This window comes from Penicillium riverlandense (assembly GCF_028828495.1).
Source record: "Penicillium riverlandense strain IBT 135883 chromosome Unknown utg000001l_segment0_segment0, whole genome shotgun sequence".
NCBI classification, from domain to species: Eukaryota; Fungi; Ascomycota; class Eurotiomycetes; order Eurotiales; family Aspergillaceae; genus Penicillium; species Penicillium riverlandense.
The window spans coordinates 2,117,529-2,145,335 of NW_026643194.1; the positions used below are offsets into that span (position 1 = coordinate 2,117,529).

Sequence of the window (27,807 nt, forward strand, 5' to 3'; positions counted from 1 at the left end):
GTACTTCCAAGTATATCGTTAACCTCCATCAATTCCATTTTTGGTCATTTATATTACAATATTGCCCGTAAGAGCATGTTATCCAACGTAAAACCCAGATAATAGAACCAAAAAGCTGCGCCATATGGGCCATGCACCTTGTTATGTTTCTTTTCAGCTCTGTTGAAACCTCACGAAGCAGGATCCACTCGCCGCCGTTTCTCCCGGTCATCGTATGGCGATGGACTTCGCTTGCGGTGACTGCCCTGATCCGGCCACGGCCGTGCTCTGGACCGGCTTCGTTCGTGACGATCCTGCCGAGGAGAGCGGGATCTCGAGCTCGACCTCCGTCTCGACCGCACGACACTGGCATTGGCACCGGTCGGCCCAGTAGGTCCGGATCCTCGATCGTCCCCACGATCAGGCATGAATCGCTCATCTGTAACTCCAACGGGAGGGCCGTCGCGACGACCCCGAGACCGCTGATCAAATCCATCGCCAAAGCGGCCCGTATCTTCGCTTTTGAGGTCTCGGTAGCGGGTCCGACCTTTCTTGCCGAGCTTGGTCATATCACGGACCTGCATGTACTGCGGTAGGGTCTCGCGGTTGACATCATCCACAAAGCTCCTGCCCATGAGATTGCGCTGGTCCAAGCCCTCGCGCTCCTGATCGTCGCGGAAGAAAGCGCCCTTGTGGAAGTAGCGCTGCATGAAACCGGTCTGGCCGCGATTGGCCTCGCGCTCTTCTTGCTGATTGGCCAGGAACTCGCGGTCCTCACGATCCCGCTCTTCGGCTGTGAGATTGCGGCGCCGCTCGATCTCCTCGCGCTCTTTCTCAGCCTCTTCGATGGCTTCACGCTCACGCTTCAGTCGTTTCAGTTCCCGTAGCTTCCATGCGGCGAACTCCGCCTCCGGGTCTGCGCCGTCGCGGTCGTCGATGGCCCCTTCTTCGTCGGCTTCCACGAGTTCGTCGTCATCCCAAGCCCTGTGCGCTGCTGTGCGCGCAATTGCGTCCTTTTCCAACTGATCCCGTACCAAATTGTCTGCTTTCTCCTGCCGCTGGGCTCGTCGTACCTCGTCTGCAGTCGACTCTGCGCCGCCAGCCGCTGCTTGTGTCTTGTCGGTTGCTTGTACTGCTGCGTTCCCCCGCTTGTCCTTTTTTATGAAAGTAGGCCGTAACAGCACCCTCCGCGGCGCCTCATCCTCAGAGCTGCTTTCTTCTTCCGAGCTCTCTTCTTCTTCCTCTTCCTCCTCTTCGTCGCTTGCTTCGGGCCCTGGGACTGGAGGAGCCTTTTGTACTGTCGTTTCTCCCATTCCAGTCGCAACTTGTGGCGTAGACTTAGCTGGCGCCGCTGGCCGCGCAGGTTCATCTTCCTCCTCGTCGGTCACGAACCCTTCTTCATCCTCATCCTCCTCGAGCCTCACATTTTGCACCCCCTTCGAAATCTTTCCAGCCGCGCCCGCAGGGAAAGAGCTTGCAGCAGGTGCTCGTTGTTTCCGTCGTTGTGCTTCTGCTTGTCTGCGCCGCTCTTGTTCTTGTTGCGCTGCGGCATCGTCTTCCTCCTCCTCTTCTGATGATGACTCCTCGGCTGCAACTGGCTTACCTGGGCGATAGCGACCGACGGGTTTGAGGGGGTTTGCGGTCATGCCGCGGTGGTCGGAGGGGAGTGGAGGCGGCATCGTGACGGCGGCAAAGGTGTGTGGTCGAGGATTGAGTTGAGGGGGTGGGGGTTGGCAAAATGTTGTAGGATCAGGCCTTCATTTGCTTGTCCAATAGTGTGATGACTGGACAGATAACTGTGTTGCTCGGCGCCAGGCCGTTGGGGAGTTGTCGTAGTAAGGAAATGCGTCAGGGACCAGAGCTTTTGCCCGCAACGGTCATTCCATATCACGTGATGCGCAATACTGGAGAGTAAATATTCTGGGAAGCTTTCGAAAAAAAAAGAAAGGAAAAAGACACCCCATAATCAATAACGAAATATACCTAAAACCACCCAGCTAATAATGTCCGGGCCTTGAGTCGAATTGATCGAGTATCCATGCACGTGACCACGTGTTGCGCGACACCGCGTCCAGGGCGTGTGTAGTTGGTTCCCGAACAACTTCCACCCCACAAAGCAAAACAGCAGCATTTCCTTCCGGAAACACCAAATTGAACCGACACAAACCTCACAGCATCATAAACACCCATCATGTCCCTCCAAACGCCCCGCGTCCTCCCCGCCCATCTACACGCCTTCCACCCCTCCAGCGGCGGGCGCTCAACACACACCGTGCGCCTCCTGGGCACGGTGACCGCGCTCCGCGGTGACACTGCGACTGTGACATGCGGCAGCAACGGCGACGTCACTCTCATCCTGAAACCGGACTCTCACCTGCAGATGGGCAAATTGGTCGAGGTGGTGGGCAAAGTGGCTGACCTCGAGGGCGGGCAGGTATGTCTAGATACATTGCTTATCGTCACCGAGAAGATCACGATATATGCTCTGGGTGATATGGGGTGGATAATGCTAACTCTATGCGGCTCTAGGGTCTCGGTATTCGGGTGTTGGGAACGACGGACTGGGGGAATCCAGCTGATTGTGGTATGTGTTTGATATCTAGTGCTGCTGATACCTGTGTTGCGCATATTTTGCCTTTCTTCCATTAATTTGCTTTTCTAAGGCACTCATGGTGTGGTAGCTTGTGTGCTAACTTCTGTTACAGATTATAAAATCTACGAACGAGTAGTCGAATCCACCCATCGCTTCAAGTCTATCTTCTATGATGCTGAGTGAATTACTCCCATTACCGACGGGGAAAAGGTGTCGCTGCTTCAACTATTCTCATATCATTCAGTGCTGGCATATTACATACGATGTTATGATATTCTCTAAAATGGAAACAATGACGGGAGTGATCGTCCATTGGAACCCTATGTAGTTGATCGTTCCAAGGTCCGCGTGTTGGTGAGTAAAAGACTTGTAAAGAATGAATAGTGGATCGTACCCTCGGATCTTCCTGTATTGTATTCTTTTGATCGACCGCGATGCCCACAAACAATTACGATTCTCGAAAGACATGTCTACATGTTGACGATGATGCAAGGTGAAAGGAAGCGGGATCAAGTCAGCCTTACGCTCAGCCACAGCGGCGCTAAACCAACCTTCGATTTACATTGCTGCCTATCGTCAGCATCAGCGTCATTTAATCACTAACTCCTCCAGGGTCTCCTCGGATTTTGTTTTATCACTCATCGCATTTTATTCATCATGGGCCGATCCACTGACACTGTGCCCCCTTACGAGGAGCTATACGCTCAACCGCCCACCAACGCATCCACTGGGGTAAGCGATAACTCTCTCCTACACGGTGCGGGTTTGAAAACCAACCAAGTGCTCTTTTACTGATAAACCCATTTCACTCAGTACACCGCCGTACTTCAAACGGACCACGAAGACCACCAGGGTGCCCCAGACGTGGAACTGCATGCTCAATCTGGGCCAGATGTCGAGGCTCAACCACACAAGCACTGCGAGGAGTGTGACAAAGTGCTCGAGCGCAGAGAGCGCCGGCGTGGCGAGAAATATTGCTGCACGATGGTTTCGGTGACGTTTATCGTGGCGTTTGTGTGCCTGATGCTGTTTGGAATCGTCTTGGTGTCGGGCAAGAAGGGCAAGCACTAGCGCTGGAGGGAGAGGCTTTTGTTGAGAACCGTTTGTTGATGAATCAATGATCTTTTCCAAGTGAGCGTGATTGCTATGGAGGGATGAGCTGGGATTTTGAATGCAGTAGATAGAAGTTGCCACATGCTACGAGAACGGAATATCCCAATGCCAGCATGGCAAGAGACTGTCTTTCGTGATGTCAATATGTATTCCTTTGACTGCTAACCCTTCTTGGGGTGGTTTGCTATTGGAAACCAGAGTAAACCTCCGGGAAAATCACTCAAAACACCACCAGTAAGGAAAGTCAAATAACCAGCTTTCGAAGGCTAGCATGCAAACAAATGCCACTCCGTTGTACCCAGACGCCATCGCTTTCGAAACCCCAGAAACAAAAACCAGATCAAATGACAGAGAAAAACACGTGGAGTTTCTTGCTCTAGCCCTTATGAAGCAGGAGACGCTGCGTGCAAGCTGCCATGCTGTTGCTGCTCCTCAGCAGAAGACTTGGTAGTAGGATCTTGATGAAGGGCATCAGAACTGAAAAAGCCCGAGTCGGGAACACTGGCGTCGCCAAAATTAAAAGGGTTGAACTCGGAGTCGTGCATGTGTTCCTTGTCGACGGCAGGATCGGATAAGATCACATTAAAGAGATCGTCTGAAGGATGGGCAGCATCATCATTTGATCCCACAGGAGACACGTAGTCCTCTGGTAGCCAGTCCGCCCAGTTTTCGCCGCCGAATTTCGTGTTGCCCAGCGGGAAGGAGCCTTCGGTATCGAAGATGTCCATGATCATGCCATCGATGGATTCAAATGCCTCGGAATGCAGGCCATCGTCAGCCAAGGAGGGAATACCGGGGGTATGAGCCCGAGAATGCTTGCTGGGAGACCGGTTCTGTCTTGACTTTGACCGGGGGCTTCCCTGGTGTTCCTGTGCACGTTGCAGCCGCTCCGCAGTAAGACGAGCCGGTGACAGACCCAAGCCACCGTCCCTGCGCTTGTTGATAGTTGGCGAGTTACAAGGCACCGAAGCGAATTTGTCGCTGAAAGCCGAAGGACGATGATTGCGTCGACGAGGCGTCGGACTTGTAGGTAGGTCGAAATCCAATGTCGGACTCTCGAAGAGACCATCAAGATCATCGCGCGGCGTTGGAGCCATGTTCTCCTTTCCATCAATTCGCTTCTCTCCCCGCGAGGCAATTCGAGGGCTGCGTCGTGGAGAGCAGCTATTGATGCTATTGATCGACGAAGCATCTAGCGGCTTTAACGGTCCCTCGTTGTGAGCACTGTTGAAAAGCATCCTGCGCACAGGTTTGGGCGTCAGGTTGTCGTCATTGTCCGTCTGCAGGTGAACGTGCTTGGCCTCCATATTCCTCGCCGGACTGGATTGGATGGCCCGCCTAAGCGCCTCCATGGCGTCTTGTCCATGCCAGCGGTTCTCCGAGGTATCGGTTGATCGTCGAGGTTCAACGCTATTGGCACGGCGGCGTTTGTTAGGGGATGCGTCCACGTCATAATCCTGATCGTTGTCGTTGTCCACACCGGGAGTAGGCCCATCAGGCACGGAGGAGGCTTCAGTAGGAGCTGGAGATGATACCCCGACTCTGCTTGAGGGGGCTTTGCTGCGCGTCCTGGTCGCAGGGCAAGGTTGCGACAATGGTCCATCTCTGCGGCTCCTCGAAGGACGCTTCCTCTTACCAGCAGGAACTTTGTTCCACTTGTTTTCTGGACGCATGGTCTTGAATTTGTGAAGCCAGAGGCCACAAGCTACATAACAGGTTAGTACAATAATAGCGGAAAAGAGGAGCTGGACGCCACTTACGATTGCAGAGGAGGATCTGCGCCCAGTCGTTGTCGGCATCCACAAGACTCTTCTTGTAGACCTTGAACTTCGACACATCATTGTTGTCGTCTCGCTCCAAAACCTGCCAGAAAAGCATCGTGGAGTCTTTTAACATCTCACGTGCCGTATCTTCATCGCCGACGATCTCCTTCGACCAAGCCCGGCGCCATGTGGGAGTTTCGATCGATCCACAATTCTCACAGTAGGGAGGAACCTGCCCAGAGCGAATGGCTTGGTCTAAACGTGCCTGGACTTGTTTCATGCGCTTGGCCCCAGCACCACTCCGGACTTTGCCATCCTCGGGCGGCGGCGCCGGGGTTTCTGCAACTGTGAAGTCACTCATGGGGCCGGCCCAAGTTTGAGAATGCTGAAGAGGAGGGTGCGTGGGCCCGACAGGGTCGCTGGCGGGGATCGCATTCATCAATTGTTCGACTGCACTCTGCGACATGGGAGCTGGTGCCAAGGGCTTTGGTGCCATTCGGACACTGGCTCGAGAAGACGGTCTGGATCCGCCCGACGTCGATGGACGAGGTAGTGAAGGCTGTGCGTCCTTTCGATTCTGCTCTTTTGGTCCGTCGCTCACCAGGTATAGATCATTGGCAGCCCCACCAATCGCACTGGCTGGCGAGCTGGCCTGCACTGCAGACCGTACAGGACGCTTGCCGTGCCCGATATCATGAGAATCTGCTCTTCTGCAGTCATCCAAGGGAGTGGCAGCATCATCATCTAGAAGGTCCTCCAGGCCGCCGCTCATGAAACCAGAGTCGGTGTCCAGAGAAAGAGGTGGCAATACGGGACTGGACCTTTGCGGGAATCGGCCATCCATTATCGGGGGTGACGACGGCATTGTGAACGATGGCTCAAAGAGACCCTGATACCGGGACTCCTCCGGCGAATGGGCCGCCTGATCCGCTGCAGGTTGGTCATCACTCATACAATACGGCGATGTATATGTACTGGTTATGGATGACTCCCGTAGCAAACTGGAGGGAAGTCGGCCTCGACGAGGCATATCAGCAGGCCGAGAGATTGGAGTTGGCGGCCGCACAGGCTCATCGGTCGACTGCTGAACGGCAGCTACCAGGGAAGGGTTCACGGGGGTCGGACGGTGGATTCGCACGGAAGCCGCTGTACTGGCAGCCACCCGCAGAGAACTTGGTTGTCTTTCGATATTCATGTCTGACTTGCCAGGCCAGGTGGCTTGATACACCTTGGCTCTCTTCCGTGGCTGAGGATCGACAGAGTCTTCACCACCGCTGCCATAACCAGATTGCACTGAGTTTCTCCGCAAATCGTATGTTTGCATCTGAAAGTCATTGTCCCGCATGGAGGCACTCGACGATGGTCGGATGATGTCGCTCGAAGGCATGCCCTGCTTCTGGGATTGGTGCTGATTTGACGGCCGTGACCCGCCAGGCGTTGAGATTCGGCTAGGAGCATATGATTGAGCAGGCGACGTGGATCGGACCGACTCGTTCGGTGGGGGAAAGTTAGAGAAATCGCGAGGTGTAGAGCCTTCGCTCAAGAGCTGGTGAAACCGATCGATCCCAGAATGGCTCATTGAGGCCAGGGTGCGTTCGAATTGCTGACCCTTGGCAGTTTCCAACAAACCCGGGTTTTGACGGACAAAACTCGTCCATGATTGCGCATCGAACTCGTGAGGGATGACGTTGCTCAGTTCCCGGTATTTTTGCATGCTGTCAAGATATTCACTCTGCATAACGGTCGGAACCGGCACAAGTCGTAGCTTAACCTCTAGTGTCTCATGGGCGGCACCCTTGGAAAAGAGACCCATGGGGTTCTTGCACACGCGGCCGGTGACCATGGTCTTGGATTGATGTGCCGGTGCGTCTGGCGTTGGAGAGGACGAAGCCAGGACCCATGATAGCATCCCCTGCCCAACCAGAGGGGTTTCGTACTCCGAATAGTCGTAAGCATAGACTGTGTAATCCTTGCCCAGCTGGGCCACCAGTTCGGGACTGCAAGGCCAATGGCGTGAGAAATCAGATTTGTTAACTGCCAGTGACAGGGACTAACCTCGCAGACACAATGGCTTGGATGCATGTCTTTAGCTCAATGACCCCCACTGGGGTCTGTTCATCCAGATAGGCGGTCTGGATGTCCAGCACATGAGGCCACCGAGCGAGACAGTTGGTCTTGTTTTCATTGTCGAAGGTATAGAGAACCTTGACTGTTGAAGCTATTTTAGCTTCCATCATTTCACATCAACATAGGGGTAAGTGCCTACGCCTCATGGGGCGGACGGTGATTCCGTCCTGAGCTTCCATCTCACCAAACTCGCGTGTCCACCATGCACCACACCGGCCTTAAGAACAGGTAGAGTGGTAGATGAGGTCCTTGCCGAGTTATAAAATGAATCAAGTCCAATTGTCGAGATAGGAGGGTGTAGTCGAGGGTGGATGGGAGGAGGAGGAGGAGGTGAGAAGGTGAAGACCGAATATACCGACACCACTCGAAGAGGTCCTTACACTCGTCGAGCGATCAGCCAAGCATGACTGACCAAGGTGGGTTAGAAATCTCGTCGGCCGGGAGAATGGATAGGCTATGCAACAAGCAGTGGAGCAGCCTTCTGGTCTGCAGGACTGGAATGTTAGAGAGGGTCAGTCGAGAATTCCATGAGAGAGGATTGAGCGAGGGATTGGCTGTTCATACTGTAACAGGAAATGTGCTGCGAAAACGAACCAAGTGAAATGACATAAAACATACAAATGCTGCAGAAAGTCCGGGCGAGGGAGAAAAATCGAGAGGGAGACGAATAATGAGAAGAGAACGAGGTCCTTGCATGCGCGATGCTGAAGTACTGCTCCGCCGATCCCCAAACAGCCGTGGACGCGACGTGACTCGGCGGCCTGAAACGCAAGGCAGGTAACCACGTGACCGCGCAGACTTGCAACTTCGGGTGCGAAAAGACGAAGGATACCTCCATTGTCCTTTTATCCTCGCCCACCATGTCGACAGCCCCTGACCCCAAGATCCAGTAGGTCAATGTATCCGATGACTCACACGGTTGGACCTCGCTAACATTTTGCCTCCCTCAGAGATCTGCTCAACAAGCCCAAGGCCGAGCTCACGTAGGTTCCTTCCCCCTTCGAGTCTCGTCGTGATCGCCCTCGATTCCCCTTTCCTTTCTGCCTATTCGACCCGGCCTATTACGGGCCTTGCTCGCGATGCCCGCATTGCGGATACCGATGCACCGCATTGCTCCAAGGATCACCCACTCCCCCAAGCATGCACGCTGAGTAAAGACATACATATACTAACCGAGGACCCGCATATCCAAACAGGGAGTACGAAGTCGCTCTGGTCGAGGAACATGAGCTCACCGCCGGCCCGCTTTCCCTCCTGCAGACCGCCACCCGCACGCACACCCAGGTCCTGATCTCCTGCCGCAACAACCGCAAGCTACTGGCCCGCGTCAAGGCCTTTGACCGACACTGCAACATGGTGCTGGAGAATGTCAAGGAGATGTGGACTGAGAAGCCCAAGGGCAGTAAGGGGAAGGGTGTGAACAAGGATCGTTTCGTGAGCAAGATGTACGTTGCATCCCCTCCCCCCCCGGACTTGCGATCTGATCGAGGCTAATCGCTTTCGTTTTCTTCTGGGTTAGGTTCCTGCGTGGCGACTCCGTTATCCTCGTCTTGCTCAGCTGAGTGATCTTGGTCGTATCTTTCCATCTACGTGCGCATCGGCATCCATCCCACGGCCCAGGTTACATGTTCTCGGGATGGTTTGATCCCCTGCCGCTTGCGCCGCATCTCTCACCCACAAAAGTCCCTCGTGTGACTGAACGGACCTACCATGTCATCGATGTCGATACCCTTTCTCTTTTTTTCTTCTCTGTGTTCTGCTTCCCTTGCTTGTGGCTGTCGTTGCGGCTAGGGTTCGATGGATCGATGTCTGCTCTTCTTTCAAAGGTAACCTTGGCATGTAACATTGTGCCGTAGGAGGTTGCTGGATGAGTCTCTTATCTTTTGGCTTGGGAGGGTTGTACTTGAAAATATCCGGCGTTCAGTTCTGGATGTACTTTCCGTCTGTGGTTGATCTAGAAAGCATCGGGTCGGTTGGAGCAACTCGTGGCGTCTTCGCACCCAAAAATTGAGTAGTAGAATAAAACCTCAAGAGTTATCACTGCCTAGCTGCGCCCAAGCAATATTTTCTAATCACTATTCCATAGATATGGAAGTTGGCTATACAACGGCCTATATATATCCCTGTCATCCCGGACACTAACCCTCCAAGTGCTCTACCCAAGAACTGGTTCTGCTCAACGTAAGAGCGTACTTGTTCGATCACAGAACCCGAAACAAGGCATCCAATACATTCTGGTCATCATCATTATGAAATTATATTAAACATCGCCACAATTTCCCGAGGCCAAAGTATACGAGTATCTATACGAAACAGTTCTAGACCGCCTCAGCCAGACCGGTCAGGAATTCACTGAGACCGTAAGCGCCGGGGTCAGGCACCTTGCCGAGCCACTCTTCCTCGCCACCAACGTACACAGAGCGGCCTAAACTGGCCTTCATGCTCTTGGTGGACTCGGTACCCTGCTGGGAGGCGGCGGCGGCAACGCGCACGTCGAGGGTCTCCAAAAGGGTGTCGCCGAAGGGAAAAAGAGCATCGATAAGAGTGCGGTCACCGGGCTTGGCTGGGGTATACTTGCTCAGCGCGGTGATGGCGTGTTTGAGGGCCTTGGCCCAGACCTCGGTCGTGGCCGGCACGGCGGAGCTCTGGTCCTGGGCGCGCAGGCCGTGGGCCAACGCGTTCAAGAAAATGGCATAGATGGCACCTGAGGTGCCGTCCATCGTGTTCTCGACCACAGTCACGATGCGGTTCACCGTGTTAACGATGTCATCGCTCAGTGGGGGGAGGCATTGTCCAGAAGCGCCTGGATGGCTTCCGCACCGCGCTTCAGACCCACGCCACAGTCACCGTCACCTACGATGGTGTCGTAGCGAGTAACCTCGGGTTCCACGCTGATGACGCGCTTCAGGCCGGCTCCAAGAACCTTCTTGACAACGGCAGGATCCACTGTGATAAGAGTGAGTTGGTGAAGTATAACCAACGAAAGCAGAAAGGGACTTACGCTTGAGGTTGCTAGGCTTCTCTTCGGCCAGGTTCGAGTCTTTGAGCTCAACAGGAGCGTCGGACCGATTATCCCAGGTCGAGGTAGGGATGGGAGCGGACCAACCCACCGCTTCAGCGGGCGCATCCAGCAGTTCCAGCATGGACTTTCCAGCGCCCAGGCCGGTGTCAGACAGCCTCAGTAGCGAGACACTGAAGCCGAGTCCGTTCAAGCTGGTCAGGAAGGTACCCTGGATGAGGCGGGCCGGCTTGATCTGGTAGTCGCGCTCCAGCTGGCGGTAGACCTCGTCGGTGATACCGGCCAGCTCCAGCGGGCTGACACCGCCGAGGTTGTTGACGAGCATGACAAACTTGTCCTCGGGCGTGCGATTGAGGTAATTGCGGTCAGTGTCATTCTTGTCGAGCAGCTGCTTAAGCATGATTGAGACCAGCCCGACCAGGTCGAATTTGGCCCGATGGGAGCCCGGCTCGTTGTGAATACCCATGCCGATCTCAACTTCGCCGTCATGGACTGTGTCATCGGGCGCACCACGACCGGGAATGTGAACGTGCTCCAGGGAGGAGCCCAGCGTCACCAAATTATCGTTTGCCTGCTTGGCCAAGCCGTACACTTCCTCGAGCGAGCCACTGGGAAACTGGTTAGCGGCGTGTTTCGGTCTATCACAGCCGGAGCAACATACCCTGCCTCGGCCAAGGCTCCAATCATCTTGAGGATCAGAATGCCCCCGCAAAGTCCACGGCGGCCGACCAAACCGCCCTTCTCCCGGCCCACACCGACATCGTCGTTGATGGAAAAGAACTCGGTGTTAATACCGGCGGCACGGCACTTTTCCGCGGCCATACCGAAGTTCAACACATCGCCGGTATAGTTCATGGGAATGATGAACACGCCCTCCTCGGTGGGGACACGGTCCATGGCGGCCCTGCGAATCTGCTCCGCAGACGGAGAGGCGAAGATAGTTCCTGCGACCGAGGCATCACACAAACCATGGCCCACATAACCGGCAAAGGCAGGCTCGTGGCCGGAGCCACCACCAGTGACGATTGACACCTTCTTGGCCTTGCGGGGAGCATCTGGGCGACGGAAGATGATCTTGTGCGTCGGGTCCAAAGCCAAAGACGGGTTTGTCAGTGTGAGCGAGTGGAGGGCCGTCAGAACCAGGTGGCTCGGATCGGAGAAAAAGTGTTTGGCTAGCGAGAGCTGTCAGAACCATTGGCTACGGGATGCTTCCACCTGCCTGGACAATCTGGGGCAGGTAGTGGAGCGAACGTACTCTGCATTGTTGATCAATTGTGGGCAGTCAGACAAACACCAAGTGGATTCGTGGAAACCGGACAGCGCGCGCGGCTGGAGAAAGCTGGAAAGAAAATAGACAAATAAGGACCGCTGTGCAAGGTCCCGAGGTTATATATAAAGAGGTTGTCGCAAGGAGGGGGTTTCGCGATGACGCTCGGCAGAACCAGTTACAAGGAAGCAGGAATGCGATTTCTTTGGTTGATTGGAGACTGGACGCGAAGGCGGGGAAAAAAAGTGGGGAGATTCGGAGCTGGAACGGGAGAATGTAGTGTGGGGGTGTTAAGAGGTGATGGTGATGGCGATAGGAGTGAGAGGGAGAGCGAGAGGGAGAGTGAGTGAGTAAGAGGGAAGTGAGAGAAAAGTGAGAGTCGAGGGGTCCTTTATGTGGTGGTGTGCCCCTCTAGATTGGAAGAAGGATGGAAGGAATGGAAGACGACTCTTTTTTTTTTTGCAGCTCACATGAGGCAGGTCGTGCTTCCCCCACTACGTCCCGGATTACCGCCTATGGGAATCCCGCCAGGCACGTACATAGCTATCGCTATCGCCCGATATCGCCACAGCTAGAGCGGCATCTCGCCCGAGTCTAGGCTAGACCCCCTTAACCGGGCTAGCCGGTGCACCGACCACCACTTTACTTGCGCCTCTGATTGTAATATGCACCGGGAACACCACAATGGCACTGTCCGCGTAACGGCCTGCTAGACGCTGTCCCACGATGGGGCGGGCGCAGTGGAGGCATCATGAGACCAGCAGAAAAAGATCTACGACGAGCTGTGCTCCACGGACGCAGGGGCCAAAAGGCCCAGACTCCGCTGTCAGATCGGGCGCCGGTGGAGCCAATACTGGCCGCGCGGTTACAGCAGCAGCACAAGACAACTCTGGCAGTGGTCTGTTTCTTACTGATCCTGGGAATAACTCTAGTAGTTAAAGATGAATGATCGGCCGTCTAGGCAACTCGTTATATATTTCCGTTATCCGTCATTCTATGGCCTGAGCAATACCCAAAATATTGGCAACGCCTCTAGTATGGAGGAGAAAGGGAAACAGTTCAGATGTGTGGCTGTGTGGAAGTGCGAGATTGGATGTTGAGAGTCAGCTTGGGGGTTTAGCTTGACAGATCATCACTAGAGCGCTATTAACCGCGCTTGCTCAAGAATGAGTCTTATCCTATCGGTCATCCCTACGAGATTGATTACTACGATAATCACTACGATCTACGAACGGTGGTTGCTGCTTGGCCTTGGGGGTCTGGACAAGGGCCTGCTAGTAGTCCCGCGGCGCAAATGCCAGGGCTCAGAAGAGGTAGAGCACAAGGTTCGCACCGAGCGCTCTCCACAAAACCATACATCAGTAGCGTCAGGCTCAGTAAACCTAATTGCACGCAGAGATGAGATGGCCAAGAGTACCAGAGCACTCCCTGAAGATCCCCAAGAGATCTTGAGCAAAGCGCCACGGGCAGTTCCCAGGGACCAAGCAGCAAACCGGACATCTACACAGCAGCAAGCCGTTAGTAGTATCTGCCCAGACTTTCGGTCAAGGGCAAGACACCAAAGTAGGAGAGAGGAAAAGAGGCAAAACGTGCATGTCCTTTCGCTGGTATTGTCCAGATCAAGTTTTAACGGTAATATCTCAGAACGAGATTTACTCCGTGGAGTAAAGTCTCGAACACCCGTCATGCATGTTCCTCAAAAGGAAAGTACTCACCGGGTTTCCGAAGACACGGAAACCAGCATCAAGGGCATCTTGGTAAGCCGGCATACTTGCCAGACCAATGCGCTTGGAATATCCATACTTCAAACCGCTGCAGCCTCAATCTTTGCCCCCGATTGCCCATGTGGTTCAACTGAGGCATCTGTTTCGGATTCCGAGTCGGTAGGCTTCAGGTGCTGGAACCACTCGTCCTTCGATTTGCGCCACCACTCCACCAGCGCAATGATCGTGACGCCTCCCATGATGACGATCGCATAATTAAACAGGCTGGAATCCTTATCGATCAGATGGTCCGAGTACTGCGGGGCGCAAAGCACTGCGAACAAGAACCCGTTCCAGATAAATGTAACGACGGCTGCCACCAAACCAAACCAGCCCATATCCCAAAAGCCAGGGCGGAATGACTTGCGTGTCACGAAAGTGCGACCGAGGCCGACGAGACTGTATGCCGCGATTGAACCCACGGCTGATGTCGAGATCAGACTGGAGAAGGCAACCTGGGACGGTAACTGGGTACACAGTAGAAGCGCGGCAATCACTGCAATGAAGATGACTGCATTGCGAGGTTGTTTGGACCTCGAAACCCTTGACAAGACATCACTGAATGGGAAGACACCATCACGAGCGACGGCGAAGACGAGTCGTGACACCGCAACCAGTGAGATGGAGGTGTTGAGAATCGCTCCAACCATTGAGATGACGGTCATCACAACATGACCCCGCCCGAGCGCCATTGAGTACATATGGATGAACGGCTGAGGCGCCCTGGTGTCGTAGAACTTTTCAATGGGCGGCATGCAAAACAAGAACAGGACAATAATCGGAAAGCCACACAGCGCCGAGGCGACAGTCGCCCAGAAAACACCCTTGGCAGCAGCCTTCTTAGCCGAGATAGTTTCCTCGGCTACATGGCCGGAGGCATCTTCTCCAACAAGACAAGAACCGACCAAGAACCATGAGAGCACCCAATTGAGACCGGGACTGGTATCACCGCCATTATAGGTTGAAGTGAAAACAAAGTCGGCGGACTGGAATCCGTACGTCTTCGAAACACCAATAGGCAACCAGATAAAGTTAAGGAGCATGTCAATCACAATGACGATTACACCAGCGCGGAACACCCACGAGTACATCCGCGGGGGCAGGAAGTTCAAGGCGGTTGCGATGGCGAGGAAGAGCAGGGAAAAGGCCCAGGCGACGGCGCGAGCACGTACATCCGAGGTGGCGTGGGGGAAGTTTGCCTGCGGGTCGAACACAACAACCTCCGAGATCAGGTAGTTGGCCACACCAAAGGAATCACTCGCGAGGAAGGCCGTCCATGCCACAAGTGTCCATGCCGCAACCAGAAATGAGATGAGCCGTCCCAAGCGTCCACCACCCCACGATCGGAATGCCCAGTAGTAAATAGACCCAGCGGCCGGGTAGCTCGAACAAGCCTCGGCAAGACAGGCGGCAGTGATGGTAGAGAGGATGCTACCCGAAACCCAGGAGCTCCAGCTGCAGAGGTTGTTAGTTCAAGCCCGGAAAGTTTGGTGTGAGACACCTACATCGCAGCAGGGCCGCCTCCACTCAGAGCGATGTAGAAGAGCACGCGGATGCCTCCGATGCAGTACAACGCAGAGAAGGAGCAGGCGAAGTTATCGAAAGAGCCCCATCCACGCGCTAGAACAGAACGATAACCCAGCTTCGCCAGATCGCGATCGTCTTCATTGGCCACAGCCGAGTGGTGGCTGTTCCTATCCGAAGCCATTCGTTCAGGGTATGGGATAAGTCTGGAGAGAGATTCTTAAGTGAGAAAGATGAGAGAGATACTCAAGTCGCAAGTCGAGTTGCGGGAAGGTGCGCAGAGTTTTTTTTAAGTTGGGTGAACATGGTGCCGGTCCATGATTAATAATTTGCTTGATGAGTGGGTCCAACTATATACAATCATGATGGAAGGCAGAAATAGTCTCTTGTAGTTATACAGTCGAAGCATCTCGGGCCGCCTCTCGGACCTTTGAATTCCATAACACCTTTGCGGGCTCATTCAATTGCCGGCTCACAAAGAAAAACCCCTGCAAGATCGATTCGGCACTGCGCCAATCGTCCACCTGTAACTGTCGCGCAGTTTCTTTGAGATGCTGCAGAAACCATGCAAAGCAATCGGGTTCGTGGGCTGTAAGGCTCCCCATAAAAAGCATCCAAAAGAGCAGATCTAGGTCTGTCCTCTGGATGATATCAAGGTTTTCATCCAGGCACTGTCGAAACATACCAGCAGTGACCTCTGAGCAAGCCATCCCATCAAAAACCCACAGCCGGTTCGCCGTATAAACCTGGATTGACAGTCGCACGGTTTCTTCAAAAGGAGAGAGTGCACGATCACGTCCTATAGTAAACAGCTTATGACCCAATAAGACTACGTAGCCATGTTCGCTTGGTACCGGCTGCGAGGGCACATCGTCCGCCTGGCTCTCACAATAGAGAGCGATTGGTTGTAAACTCTGGATAATTTCCATAAGTTCTGGATCAAGATCTCGAGACCACGAGGAGTTAACGAAACGGCCCCCAAATAAGGTTGTCCTGCAGTGATGGGGAGCTTTGAAAAAAGCCGACCTTTCTCGGGTTTCGCGTTCCCATTTTGCTGATAAGCAATATTCCAGAGGGGAGCCAAGAAGCCCTCTTATAAGATCACAACTGTGAAGACATTCAGATTTGTAAACTTACCTCTCGGTTCGGCTCATGATTGACCTACCAGTATACTAGAGTTTCTGCGCGATATCCTAGTTTGTCAATGCCCCCTTGAGCTTCAATCATCCTTTTCAGACCTTTCATGTGGGCATCGACTGCTTCCACATTGCCTTCGGCACCCTAGTAGAGTTTGTTAAGCCAGAGTACATCGTTCTCAAAAGGTGTAGCAGAGCAGGGAGATATTCATCAAGAGTAGGATAGTTTAGATTCTTACTTCGATATAAAGGAGATGTACCATGGCCATGAGTATGGCCTCTGAATAACGATAGGATGGCCGGCCGATTACCTGCCGGAGTGATTTGATGGCTTCACCCCGCAGCTGGAGACCATCTTGAACGGACTTTTGGACAGTTTGTGGAGACGCATCACGGAGCGAGAGGCCAATAGCCCGATGGAACGCGGCGATTGATAAGAAGGTTTTCAACGTGGCTGGCTCAGCAAAGGCCATCTGCAGAAGCGACATTTTTAGCCCGTCCGAATATAGAGGAAGGTATGCTTTTGATGCATAGAACTTGACTAGGTAACTGTTAGCTTTTTACCAGAAGCATCATTTGATATTGCCAGCGAGTTGTCAAAGTGGCAGTCTCGCAAAGCATATTTGCAGTTCTCACAGTGGTGGAAATACAGGTTCGTATTTTGGTCTGTGCGAAGAGACAAAGAAAGAACACCGTCTAAAACGTCCAAGTTGGTGGCTTGTCCCAATACCGGCGTATATGCGACAGGAACAAGAGCTTCTTGAGAGCGTACAAGGCGGTTCTCGGTCGGAAAGGGTTTCACGGAAGACTTCAAGTTCTGCAGTTGGGTTTCCTTTTTCCGTCGGTGATATCGTGTCCTTATAAACGCTTGTTTGGCCCGAGCAGCAGTGCGGTCTTGAGGATCCTCATCTGGGCCCACCCATAGGAAGTCTGTCGACGTCTTCGATGTAGGGGCATCGTCTTCGACCGCTCGTAACAACGCACCATGTGGGATCGCCCCCGAAAGTGCACCAGGCTGGTCAGGCACCATGGCTAGAACAGATCACAAAAGATATGCTACTGCGAGAGCAAAAGAGGGCCCGTAAGTATGAGATTGACAGGCCCTGAAAATACGATCAGCCAGCCGGCCAAGCCCCTCCGCCTCTTTTTGGCCCCCAGTCCCCACGATTGGCCATCCCGGGTTGAAAACTCTCATTGGTCCACGTCGTGATAGACTAACTCGTTAAGTAGCTAGGGCGATTGTTGCGAATCAGGTTACATATTCATCCAAAGATGGCAGCGGCAGTGTTGCAACAGCCTTCTTTCCTCGAAACACATAACAACCAATTTCCGATGTTCACGCACAACATGTGTTTGGAAACATTAGCACAGCGACGTCGAGTGGGCTGGGAAAGGGAAAGGAAACCAAACGTGAGATGGAAAGGGCGAAAGAGATAGTTAGGCGCAAGAGGTGCGTAGAAAAAGAAACTTTAGACGGAGAAGGGAAAATAAAAAAGATTGATAAAACACTCCCTCAGTCCATCAACCGGTTTTTTGCGATTGACCTAACCTGAACTGCGGCCTTGCCTGCTGGTTCATGAAGTGATATGATCAATCCTCGACCTCGATCCCATGCTTTTCGTGAGAGCCGAGCACATCTTTTATGCTTTCGACGCCCAGGACACTGACGGAGGTGCCCCGACGACTGCCACTACCAGCACTGTTGGAAAAGCGAAGACGGGTTTGGGAGCCAGTTTAGGGATCGTTTCGTCTCCTCATAGGCGGCGCTGGCCGTCGAAATGGTACAAAACTCGCTTGTTCTTCTTTCTCTCCTTACTTTTCTTTATCCTGCTGTTGGAGCAGCCCCACGTCTTCAAACGTTTACGACGGGTTGGAAAGGCGCGAATCCTGCCGATCTTGCTTGCGATAGCGGCGGAAGAACGCTTGGGAAAGGTGTTGCCGTTGCCAATAATCGGATGCGATGTTGAGGTGGAGGCTTTGCAATTCGCGAACTTAGGGACTTCATGATATTTCTGGTTGATATCCTGGGGAGACTGCTCCTGCTCCACAGCACGGAGCACGCATCCTTCCAAGTGCTCGTAGAAGTCCAGGGCGTTGCTGAATGTCGCTGAGCAAGTTGAGCACTTTCCTGTTGTATTTCCGCTAAGAATCGTGCCATTTTCAGTGGATGCAGCCGGGACGTAATTGCGGCATTTTGGAGGTTTCTGCTCCACACCGTGGACGGCGGTCAAGTGACGCTTGAACACGTCCACGCGGTTGAAGCTCTTCTTCATTGGGGGCCAGGATTCTGCGCAGAACCCGCATGTCATATTCCCCTTGTAGTGCGTCCAAGTATGCCGATCCCTGTCATACTTACGGGCAAAGCCCTTGATATGGTATGCACAGGTCCCGATCGGACACTTTTCTGGCCGTTCGGACTGGTGGGTAAGCAAGTGGGCCTTCAGGTTCTTGACGACTCGTCTACAATGGGGTTCCGGACATCGACCTTTCTTCTTGAAGCCATAGTCTTGTTCACTGTTTAGGGAAATTTGTTGCAGCAACAGGGATGATTCGATGGAGGTGTTGAAGAACGGCCTGTCGTCGAGCGAAGCCGAACAGAAGTGAAAGCCTTCGGCTATCATCGCTGTTGACGGATGCTGCGCTGTATGGTCACCGTAGGGAGAAGGAGAAGCAGTGTCAGAGCGAGGAAGAAAGGTAGAAGGTAGGCTTGAAACGATGTCGGTAGGATGGTATCCGAGGCCGCACTGCACAGGATGGACACGAGAAAACCCTAAAGTGTTCAAGTTAGGCACTGCTTGGAAAACCAGTCATGGAAAAATGTGTAAAAAAGCCTACCATCAAAGTTGTCAGGAAGCTTTTCTTGATAGAGCCTGTTCAAGTCGACGGTGTCCGCCACATAGCCGTTGGAGCATAAGTCGTTCGTCAACTCAGCCTGCAGGACAAGCTCGTGGTCTGTATCCGCCCAGTTGAAATCCTGAAACGCCTGGGTGGTCTCGGGACATGGGGAACTGAAAGCAGACGAAGATGCACTAGCGGTCGAATACCCAGATGCAGAAGCGTCTGTTAGGGATTCTTGCCCCACAGAGTTTGACGGAGATACAGAGAACGGGCAATTAGGCATTGGAGAGAAATCCGAGGCCATTTGAATATTTGCGGACTCGGCAAAGAAATGGGATGTGGCGAAATTAGATTGAAGAGGGACAGTGTGAGTGCTTTGGTCATTCGGAAACACGTTGATCACTGGAAAAGAGAGCATGTCCACAAAGCTAGTGTCCGCGGTCATTTCGGGGGGAGGGCGGGTATTATAAAGATTGGCATAGCAGTAGAAGGTGAGGAGCGCGGCCCGGCAAGGGACTGGGGAGGAAAGAAGAGCCGTTTATATACACCCTGGGGATATTTCCTCCGGTGTCCGGTCAAAGATCGTCCCTCATAGTTCTCGAAGTGGACCTGGAGAAGAGGAACACCGCCAATCAGGGATTATGGTACCGTATTCGTTTTGGGACTAGCGCGGGAAAATCAGCCCCAAATTTAAGGGTGCATAGTTACATCTCCAGCAATAATTTTTCGAGTTAGGGCAGTTTCGATGATGAGAAGCTAATCCCAAAAGGAACATTGTAGCCTAGTCCTTGATTGGCTGTTTTGGATTCTTGTCACTGTCGAGCGACTGAAGGAAGATCACATACTCTTCGGAAACACCACGCGCTTGTCCTGGGGATTATGTGCATTACGAGAATTTAATGGATCCGATTTCGGGTGACCTGCTTCGGCGGTTCGCGTTTCAAGTCGTTGTAATCTCGAATTCCGGGCCTTGTAGAAAAAATATTCCACCTAGGCTCTTGAACAATAAGACGCGAGAACTGTTTGGATCATAATGAGATGGAACGCTGGGTGAGGTCAAGCGGGGTTTTATTCAAGACATAAGGTTATCCAGGGTTTCTGCAAATGGGAAGTCACACCTCGCTCTCGGATGGTAGGGTGCTTCTGCTCGAGAGCAAAAGAGAAATAAAATGCCCCACTTCACTGCAGGAAATGCTTTGGAGCGCTCTCAAAAACCTTGATAGCCTGCTCCAGCCTTTTCTCATACTCTTCCAACTCAGGACTATCCTGATCGTCTTCTTCGGCGCTTTCTTCCATTTGTTCCGGCCGACTCTCAGTTTTCAATCCCAGTCCAATAGATTGGCTGCTTTTCCCTCGAGCGGTATTCACGGACATGACATCACGATAGAGACCCATTGACGCGGGAAGCTTGACATTATCAACACCATCCCTGCCCATTTTGATGAATTGTGCATCCAGCAAGCGAAACTGAGCAGCCCAGACATGTGGCTCGGATACCTGCATGGCCATCTGCCATGAGGACTCGACCCCTAGCTTCACGAATCCTCCCACTGGTACACCGGACAGGGCACCCACTATGGAGGATGACACGCCGGTAGAAATTCCGACCGATTTACCGCGGGAGACCACTGTACGGGCTTCCTCTAATACGTAGAGTCCAGTCAGCATCCAAACTTTTGGCCGGCGTGCGAACTTGAAGTTCAGAACATAGGCGCTGTGGGCGGCAGAAAGCCACAATTTGAGTTTTTTTTGTGCGAGAGGATTACTCAAAACATTCGTGGTGAGAAAAGATTCGGGACTGTAAAAAGCGTCGTCAGAGCAGGAACACTTAAGTGCAGTGTAGACGGAGTACTCTTTGAGTATAACTCGGGTGCCTTTTTCGGCAACCACAACGCGCTCTAGATCCTTGTTGTAGGCAAGGTTGAGATTGACAATATCTCCACCCTCAAGACCGACAGTGGGTGCTAGACGAGAAGAGCCATGGAGAACTGCGTCCTTGATATTTGTGGAGAAAGCGTGTTCGCGCAGAGCATCGTCGCTAACGAGGTAAATTAGATCCGTATCCGAGAGACAATGGACATGAAAAGACAGAAAAGAAGAAGTACCCGAGCAACTCGTGAGTGTAATGTCGAGCAACCATCGGCTTCCAATACTTTTCTAGCACCAAGGACCCTAGAGTCAGGGCCTCGGGTTTTTCGCCCATCCCATAGAGGAAGAACGACGAGTCATCACCAGCTCCCATGTTGATTGCAGTACAAGGTTACTGGTAGATCGCCAAGGCTGATGTTCACACGGTCCATGAACCACAAGTTGGAACAAAGAGTTGACGGGTGGCATTTCAGCCACTATTTACCGCTGTTTATTTTTCTCTTTGACTAAGTGGGGATTCTTCGAACGCTGACCTACTCTAGCTTAACGCTAATCGGGCAACTTTTGGCGAGAACCAGTCAGGGGCCACGAGTGTGTTAGGGCCAATAGTATAGTTGCGGTATAATAATCCATATGCAAGTGCTTAGAGTTTAGGTGAAACTATTTCTTGCGTTCACAGCTGCGACGAACACTTCGGTGGCTTCGTGTAAGAGCGACGAGTACTCCCCATCTCCCAGCTCTTGCAAAAGTTCCAAATGGACTTTGAATGTCTTCTTGGTCTCTGCGGCCGATCTCTGTTTTCGGAGGAATATAGAGGAGAATTGGATGCTGCGTGGGGGTATTTACAAATAAGCGGGACCCGACGCGCTTGTGGACATGTCTACTATCCGCAGTAACGTCAATCTCTTGGTTTTTTGCTGCTTGTCTGAATGGATTTGGAAAAGCAACAATCGGAAGTCAGGTCCTGGGGTTCTCGCATGTCGTCTTGAGTACCGGATGTCAGGCCTATATCGGATCACTCTGGAAATTCAGCGACTTTGCTTCCATGTTGCTCATGACGCTCTTCTATCAACATTTAAAACGTCAGCCGCATCTGTCCGTGGCCGAGGTCATGAACGCGGCCCAGATGGATCTGCTACAGCTGGACAAAAACAAGTGCCCTTCTCGATAGTATGGTAAAGAATTTGACCTCCTCCGGAGATAACGAGGAGAACCCCGCAAAATTGTGCCAGACGGAGAAATCCTATTTCTGACACTGAAAATGACCCTGGACCAGCTGGACTGGTCGAGTCCGTTTACTGGGCCCCATTTACCCTGGTTGGATATGGAGGTTTCCATTTTGTACATGAGCAGGCTTAGAGGGGCTGTCACACACTAAATCCGAAGTATGAATATGAAATTGACAACCAAGAACCACGAGGGAACCGACAATTTCTGCTGGCGCATCATGATACCTGCAAGTTAACCACTATAAACTCTAGCTGTAGCTGGGGTAGCGCCTGGGAAGAACGTGGTAGGAACTGTTGGGATTGCAATGGATGTAGTGATTCCAAGCCCAGCAGTGAGCTGACCAGGCATTGTGGGCGCTGAGTACCCCGATGGAGCGGATGTCAATGTCGAGGTCACTGTGCCGTACTCAGTATGTTCAGATCCTCCGTGTAAGCAGTAGCCTGAGCCCCAAGCATCTGCGCACTTGTAGTACTCAGTGCTTCCTGACTCAGTCCACATGGCAAAATCCTCGATGATGATGTTCGTGCATGGCTGTGTCGAGGGGCACAATACGTACAGCGGAGCCCGTTGGGCTCCATTGGCGCAGGTTCCCTTCCAGTTGCTGAAGGTGATGGAGTTGTAGAGGACACCATCCCCTGCGGCCAATGTTTCCTGCGTCCAGTATGCGTCAATGTAGAGAGAATACGCGTTCTCATGACCAATAAAGTTTTGCAGAGTGACATCGGTCACTATTCAAATGTGCCGTTAGTCGGTGTACTTCACATAGCATTAAACAATAGCCCTAGTAGAAATGAACTTACCCGATCCGTTCCCTCCATTGCTTCTGCGTAAAATGTCAGTTTTAAATCAGTCAAGTCAAACTAGTGCGCGTACTTGAACATAAACATCTGGTTTGAATTTACAGTGTAAATATTGTTGTAAACCACTTTCGTAATATCTTGAAAGTCCCCAGTCAGCCTTTCTGCCTCGCATCTGTTCGATTACTTACCGGTATCCGTTCCTAGTGAACCCATTGCGCAACCACCAGACCAGTTGCAATAGATGTCCTCAACGAGGATGTGGTTCGCGGGGCTTTTGACAGTAACACATTCGTCTTTGTTCGTTACCTCAACATCGTGAACCCAGATGTCAAACCCCCACAAGTCGATGCCATCAAGACCTCCTTTATTTCCACCCCTGATGATCATGTTGTAGACCTCGCCCTGGTTGCAAGTGTCGAGGGTCAAATGGAAGGCCGGAGAGTCAACAAGGGCAATATCATGAATGGCAAAATTTGTCACTTGAGAGTGTCAGTACACGTATCTGGCTTCCACGAAAAGCCAGTACACATACCATCATAAAGGCGCAGAAGGCGTGGGCCATACTCCCCCTGAGAAAGGAATTCGTAGCCGTAGCCTTGTATTGCGCCCTCACCACGGGAAGAGTAGATCTCGAAATCAGTGCTGTGCTCGATATAGATCATATTACCCCCTGCAGTACCCGTACGGACGATGATTCCTTCTAAGTTAATAGCCCACGCGTTTCCACCACTTAGAGTAACCCAAGTGGCTAAAGCAAAAGTTCCTAGAGGGATGTTCACGACACCCCCTGAAGCACAGGCATTAAAGGCGTCCAGGATTGCAGGTCCAGCATCTGTCTTCCCGTCTGCCACAGCCCCATACTTAGTTATATCACAGACCTTGGTGGCCCATTTTGCAGCCGACGAAGTTAATGGTCCGATTGGGTAGTCCGAGGTATCCGCAAGTTGCGCCCCTGCGACAGAGAAGTAGCCAAGGCCGAGCAAAAGATTCTTCACTTGCATAATGCTGGTAAATAAGACTTACAAGGAAATGGATCAAGTGAAGGGATAAATAGCTTGACTATTTGAAAGCAGGGGAGCAGCCTCCTTTTAATTCTTCGTTCAGATCAGAGTGAAAATTGCCAGCTTCCATCCGTTCTAGGCAGACTGATAAATTAAATAAAATATGCAAGCCCTCATGTGTATACAAATCATTTTTTCCTATAATCAAATAGCGACGCCAAGTGTGTTGGCTGACGATAATACATTGAACATGCATGATCACCGGACACCTGAATATTATTCATGGGAAAATCAATGCAGTTGTTTCATGGGACACCACCATCATCTCATTTCTACCTTAAATGCCGCGGGGTTATGCCACTTCCCCATGTGTTTTCCGTTTCGCAAAGAGCGTAGCTCCCTCATTTGAGGATCGACATTTCTCCAGACGGGACCCCGCAAAGTTTGAAAAAACTCGGCGCATCGAGGCGCACCAATGATCGTTGTTGTTTGAAAACTCGCAGTTGTGATAAGGAAGAAGGGAAATTTTGCTTACGAGCGTAGGAAACAACCAAAGCCTTGCCATTCCGATACTTATTACTCAAGAGTACCTCGATGTATCTAAAGAATGAGATATCTCGGCATTCATCTTGCTTGTTTTCCCCACGCTTTGTGGCATCAACGGCCCATGGGGTATGAACAGATATCTGAACCGCTGAGTTTGCGCTACTAAACGTCATATAATAGCCACCCTTGAATTAATTAGCATAATGTCTACCGACCGTGAAAACCATAATCTCGTAAAATTCGTAAAATAACCTGAAATCCGTAACTTCCATTTGAAAATTACTTAGAGCTCCAACTATCTACAGGCAATGATCTGGGTTACCAGATGGATTCCCCCACCAGGTTGGGAAAGCATGTTCTTTTCCGCTTGCCCCAAAAACCGCAAAAGAGAGAACGAAAATGATTATTTGGGCACCTCCATCCAGCGCAGCCCCAATGAGGTAGTTGTACTTGTTGTAAACCCGGGGTAGCCGGCGTCGAAGCCAGAATTGCGAAAAGACCCCAACTGCAATCGAAGACCAAATCCACGAGGTATTTCCATAGTACGTGTACCCGGCATATGTTGAGATAATCGCGGTATTGAGCGGCCAGTCGCGGAAACGGGGGAAGACTTTGATCAAGACCCAGTGCACAACAGGCAGGGCCAGCCCGATGACAATTCCGAGGGGAACAATGAGATAAGGGCCCTTCGAGCCGTATATGTCCTTCGCCAGGGCCCACGTAATTGCCTGTGAGTTCAGGCTTTGCATGGTGGAGCCGCTCCAAACGCTGTTGCCCTCGGGGTTAAGGAGAATATCCCGCTGATTGGTCACGATTGTGGTCATGACTGCATAGTTCAGACCGGCTCCCAGCAGAGTCGCATAGATCTGTGTAGCAAACATGACGCGGTGGGGCACCTTAGTGTACTGTCCGACTTTGAGCCAGTTCGCTAGGTTGACAGCGAGGAGGATCACCTGGTGGGACCAACTAGCGAAGTATAGGTTTGCCAAAGGCCGACCCGGATGGAGGGCACCTCCCACCATCTTAGAAAGTTGGTTGGTTGAAACCCCAGATCCGTACAGCCCATAGAGAATGCAGGAAAAAGGGGCAATGAAACCTCCCAGTAGCAGAGAGACGACATAGCCCCAGACAGGAAGAGTTGTTTCGCCCTTTGCATTCACGATTATTCCAGCCACAAAGCACAGGACGAAGAGAACCAGATACCACCACATTGGGACTTCCTTGTACTTGAGCATTCCTTGGTAGTGCAGGTCGGGCTGAGTTCTGCTCCGTGCCTGCTTCCACGCAAGAACCATATCCTTCCCGAAAAAGATGAGGACATGAGTGATCAATGCTCCAATAGCCAAATTCTGCGTAAAATAACCCCAGACTGTAGTTGCTGTTAAGGATGGCAGTCCAATTTTGGCGAGCTTGGTCTCATCTATAGTGCCCTCGTTACTCAAAAGCGATGTCGTGGAAAGTGGCTCGCCGTTGCTCTTAAAAAGAGACGTTGACATGAAGGGAAAGTTTTTCGCATTGAAGGCATTGCTGTAGTACAACCCAAGCATTGCAGGATACCATATCACATAGGCAATCCACGTGTTGACCTGTTGCTTGAACGGTAATGACAGATAAGTGCTCTGGATATACTGCCAGTCGAGAGAGAAGTTCAGCAGACCCATTCCTTCGTTGGACGAAGAACCACCAAAAATTGTCCCAAAAAGGGTTCTAGTATGTTCTGGGGCATTCATTGATGCCAGACAGAAGATCGAAATGCCTCCGAACCATGTCACAATATAGGCAGGGAAGATTTCCCAGACAGCAGCAAAGGCAAGAGCCCATCCAAATTTGATGAGACGGCCTCTGTTTGCGCGCCGATCGAAATGCAGCTTTTGGAAGAGAACCACTTGCGGTAGGGTTGTCCAGTATACCATTTCAGCTGGATAAACGATCAGCGGTCGTAACATCCCTGCCAAAACAAAACCACAAAGTGACATTGAGAAGGTAGCTAGGACCGCTGTGCTGGCTGAGACACTTCGATCATAAAATAGTCTTTCAGCGGCATAGACCTCCACCCCGCTCAGACCGTTGTTGCCAGACGATGCAATCAGCGCTGCAATGACGTGCTCCTTGATTCCGAAAGGCTGCCCAAAATTGAAGAAGCGAAGTGTAGCCTGTAGCCAATTCCATTTGAATCGGTCTGGGTGAGGAGTCAAACGTGCCCAGGCTTCAACGAAGACGTATATCAACACTGACAGAAGCATGAGTGGAAAGCCATCAACCAGGTTTTGAATGAGGAAAAAACATACATTGCAGAAAGGTCGCAGAGACTTGCATCTGAACTGGCTTGAAGACATAAAGCATGGTGATTACACTGGAAAGGGCAGTGAAGGCACTACCCAAGACGATGGACCGAAAGGTCAAGGAAGGATCTCCATCATCCCGATCCGAGATGAGAAATTTGGAAACATCCGCACCTGGTTACTCAAGTCAGAGATAGGAATGGAAAGATGTATGCAGCAAGTACCATTTTGAATAACAGGATGACCATTCACGTATACCGTATCATCCTCGCCTTGAGATGTTGAAGAATCTTCAGCATCTTTTTCACGGGGCAGTGCGCTGGCTGTTTTCTCATCCATAGCGACTACTGGTTCTTCGGCAACGGTCTCTGCTCCTGGAATATTCAAGTCGTCCCCTGAATCCGTTAAAGCTCTGACGTCCTCCGTCATTTTTGGGATCGGCTTATCCGCGCAGGATACCGCTGGACAAGGAGCAGCGAAGGAGAGAGAATGTTGGTGGCACACAGGGAACACAGGGATGGCATTCAGCGGCGAGAAAGCCGATGTGAGAGATGATCTTAAGGACGAGGTAAGAGTTGATGTCGCAAATCAAACTGTAATTTCATGGGGTCGAGGAACAGCTCCAGACCGGTCAAAGACGCTATAATAATTGTGCTATCTGCAACGCAAATGGTGCGCTATCGGTAAACGCGTTTCTTGGGCTAGAAGGAGCAAGATTGAGAGGGGTAACAGGGACTATTGACAAATGGGAATTGCGCAATTGGCATCGGAGATGCCTAAGGAAGTTGTTAGGAGACAATTTTCGAACTGGCCAATAACATAACGGGAAAAACATAAACATGCCGAGGTGGATATACCAGCCGATTGCGTGATTCGCGTGTTCGCTAACCAAGACATGTTGTGGCAGGATAGGGTTGCATCGGGGCGTTGTGTTCTACCCCACCCACTTAAGTTGCT

The 27,807-nt window shown here is 51.9% G+C and overlaps 12 protein-coding genes across 12 annotated transcripts; 3 read left to right on the forward strand and 9 right to left on the reverse strand.

The window, feature by feature from the left end:
* Positions 1-170: 170 nt before the first annotated feature.
* Positions 171-1,658, reverse strand: N7474_000868 (microfibrillar-associated 1 family protein; the record flags this gene model as incomplete). The annotated part of the gene is made up of 1 exon (XM_057192283.1): positions 171-1,658. The coding sequence occupies one exon, from the start codon at positions 1,656-1,658 to the stop codon at positions 171-173; it is 1,488 nt and encodes a 495-aa protein (XP_057057236.1).
* Positions 1,659-2,170: 512 nt separating this feature from the next.
* On the forward strand, positions 2,171-2,755 carry N7474_000869 (putative ssDNA binding protein Ssb3; the record flags this gene model as incomplete). The annotated part of the gene is made up of 3 exons (XM_057192284.1): positions 2,171-2,413; positions 2,509-2,563; positions 2,685-2,755. 3 exons carry the CDS (start codon positions 2,171-2,173, stop codon positions 2,753-2,755), a joined length of 369 nt encoding a protein of 122 aa, XP_057057237.1.
* Positions 2,756-3,229: 474 nt separating this feature from the next.
* On the forward strand, positions 3,230-3,643 carry N7474_000870 (uncharacterized protein; the record flags this gene model as incomplete). Its single annotated transcript, XM_057192285.1, has 2 exons — positions 3,230-3,304; positions 3,386-3,643. The coding sequence occupies 2 exons, from the start codon at positions 3,230-3,232 to the stop codon at positions 3,641-3,643; spliced, it is 333 nt and encodes a 110-aa protein (XP_057057238.1).
* A 425-nt stretch (positions 3,644-4,068) lies between these two features.
* On the reverse strand, positions 4,069-7,685 carry N7474_000871 (putative GATA transcription factor (Ams2); the record flags this gene model as incomplete). The annotated part of the gene is made up of 3 exons (XM_057192286.1): positions 4,069-5,390; positions 5,446-7,445; positions 7,504-7,685. The coding sequence occupies 3 exons, from the start codon at positions 7,683-7,685 to the stop codon at positions 4,069-4,071; spliced, it is 3,504 nt and encodes a 1,167-aa protein (XP_057057239.1).
* Positions 7,686-8,435: 750 nt separating this feature from the next.
* On the forward strand, positions 8,436-9,069 carry N7474_000872 (mRNA splicing protein SMD2; the record flags this gene model as incomplete). Its single annotated transcript, XM_057192287.1, has 3 exons — positions 8,436-8,464; positions 8,526-8,558; positions 8,772-9,069. The coding sequence occupies 3 exons, from the start codon at positions 8,436-8,438 to the stop codon at positions 9,067-9,069; spliced, it is 360 nt and encodes a 119-aa protein (XP_057057240.1).
* An 824-nt stretch (positions 9,070-9,893) lies between these two features.
* Positions 9,894-11,856, reverse strand: N7474_000873 (uncharacterized protein; the record flags this gene model as incomplete). The annotated part of the gene is made up of 5 exons (XM_057192288.1): positions 9,894-10,378; positions 10,423-10,521; positions 10,577-11,202; positions 11,256-11,766; positions 11,850-11,856. 5 exons carry the CDS (start codon positions 11,854-11,856, stop codon positions 9,894-9,896), a joined length of 1,728 nt encoding a protein of 575 aa, XP_057057241.1.
* A 1,809-nt stretch (positions 11,857-13,665) lies between these two features.
* N7474_000874 (uncharacterized protein) lies at positions 13,666-15,332 on the reverse strand (the record flags this gene model as incomplete). Its single annotated transcript, XM_057192289.1, has 2 exons — positions 13,666-15,079; positions 15,130-15,332. 2 exons carry the CDS (start codon positions 15,330-15,332, stop codon positions 13,666-13,668), a joined length of 1,617 nt encoding a protein of 538 aa, XP_057057242.1.
* Positions 15,333-16,309: 977 nt separating this feature from the next.
* N7474_000875 (uncharacterized protein) lies at positions 16,310-17,314 on the reverse strand (the record flags this gene model as incomplete). The annotated part of the gene is made up of 3 exons (XM_057192290.1): positions 16,310-16,429; positions 16,524-16,825; positions 16,921-17,314. The coding sequence occupies 3 exons, from the start codon at positions 17,312-17,314 to the stop codon at positions 16,310-16,312; spliced, it is 816 nt and encodes a 271-aa protein (XP_057057243.1).
* Positions 17,315-18,038: 724 nt separating this feature from the next.
* On the reverse strand, positions 18,039-19,567 carry N7474_000876 (uncharacterized protein; the record flags this gene model as incomplete). The annotated part of the gene is made up of 2 exons (XM_057192291.1): positions 18,039-19,075; positions 19,120-19,567. The coding sequence occupies 2 exons, from the start codon at positions 19,565-19,567 to the stop codon at positions 18,039-18,041; spliced, it is 1,485 nt and encodes a 494-aa protein (XP_057057244.1).
* A 734-nt stretch (positions 19,568-20,301) lies between these two features.
* Positions 20,302-21,364, reverse strand: N7474_000877 (uncharacterized protein; the record flags this gene model as incomplete). Its single annotated transcript, XM_057192292.1, has 2 exons — positions 20,302-21,160; positions 21,228-21,364. The coding sequence occupies 2 exons, from the start codon at positions 21,362-21,364 to the stop codon at positions 20,302-20,304; spliced, it is 996 nt and encodes a 331-aa protein (XP_057057245.1).
* A 1,088-nt stretch (positions 21,365-22,452) lies between these two features.
* N7474_000878 (extracellular rhamnogalacturonase) lies at positions 22,453-24,022 on the reverse strand (the record flags this gene model as incomplete). The annotated part of the gene is made up of 5 exons (XM_057192293.1): positions 22,453-22,949; positions 23,022-23,044; positions 23,095-23,158; positions 23,210-23,500; positions 23,554-24,022. The coding sequence occupies 5 exons, from the start codon at positions 24,020-24,022 to the stop codon at positions 22,453-22,455; spliced, it is 1,344 nt and encodes a 447-aa protein (XP_057057246.1).
* An 845-nt stretch (positions 24,023-24,867) lies between these two features.
* Positions 24,868-27,279, reverse strand: N7474_000879 (OPT family oligopeptide transporter; the record flags this gene model as incomplete). Its single annotated transcript, XM_057192294.1, has 3 exons — positions 24,868-26,798; positions 26,857-27,024; positions 27,075-27,279. 3 exons carry the CDS (start codon positions 27,277-27,279, stop codon positions 24,868-24,870), a joined length of 2,304 nt encoding a protein of 767 aa, XP_057057247.1.
* Positions 27,280-27,807: the final 528 nt, after the last annotated feature.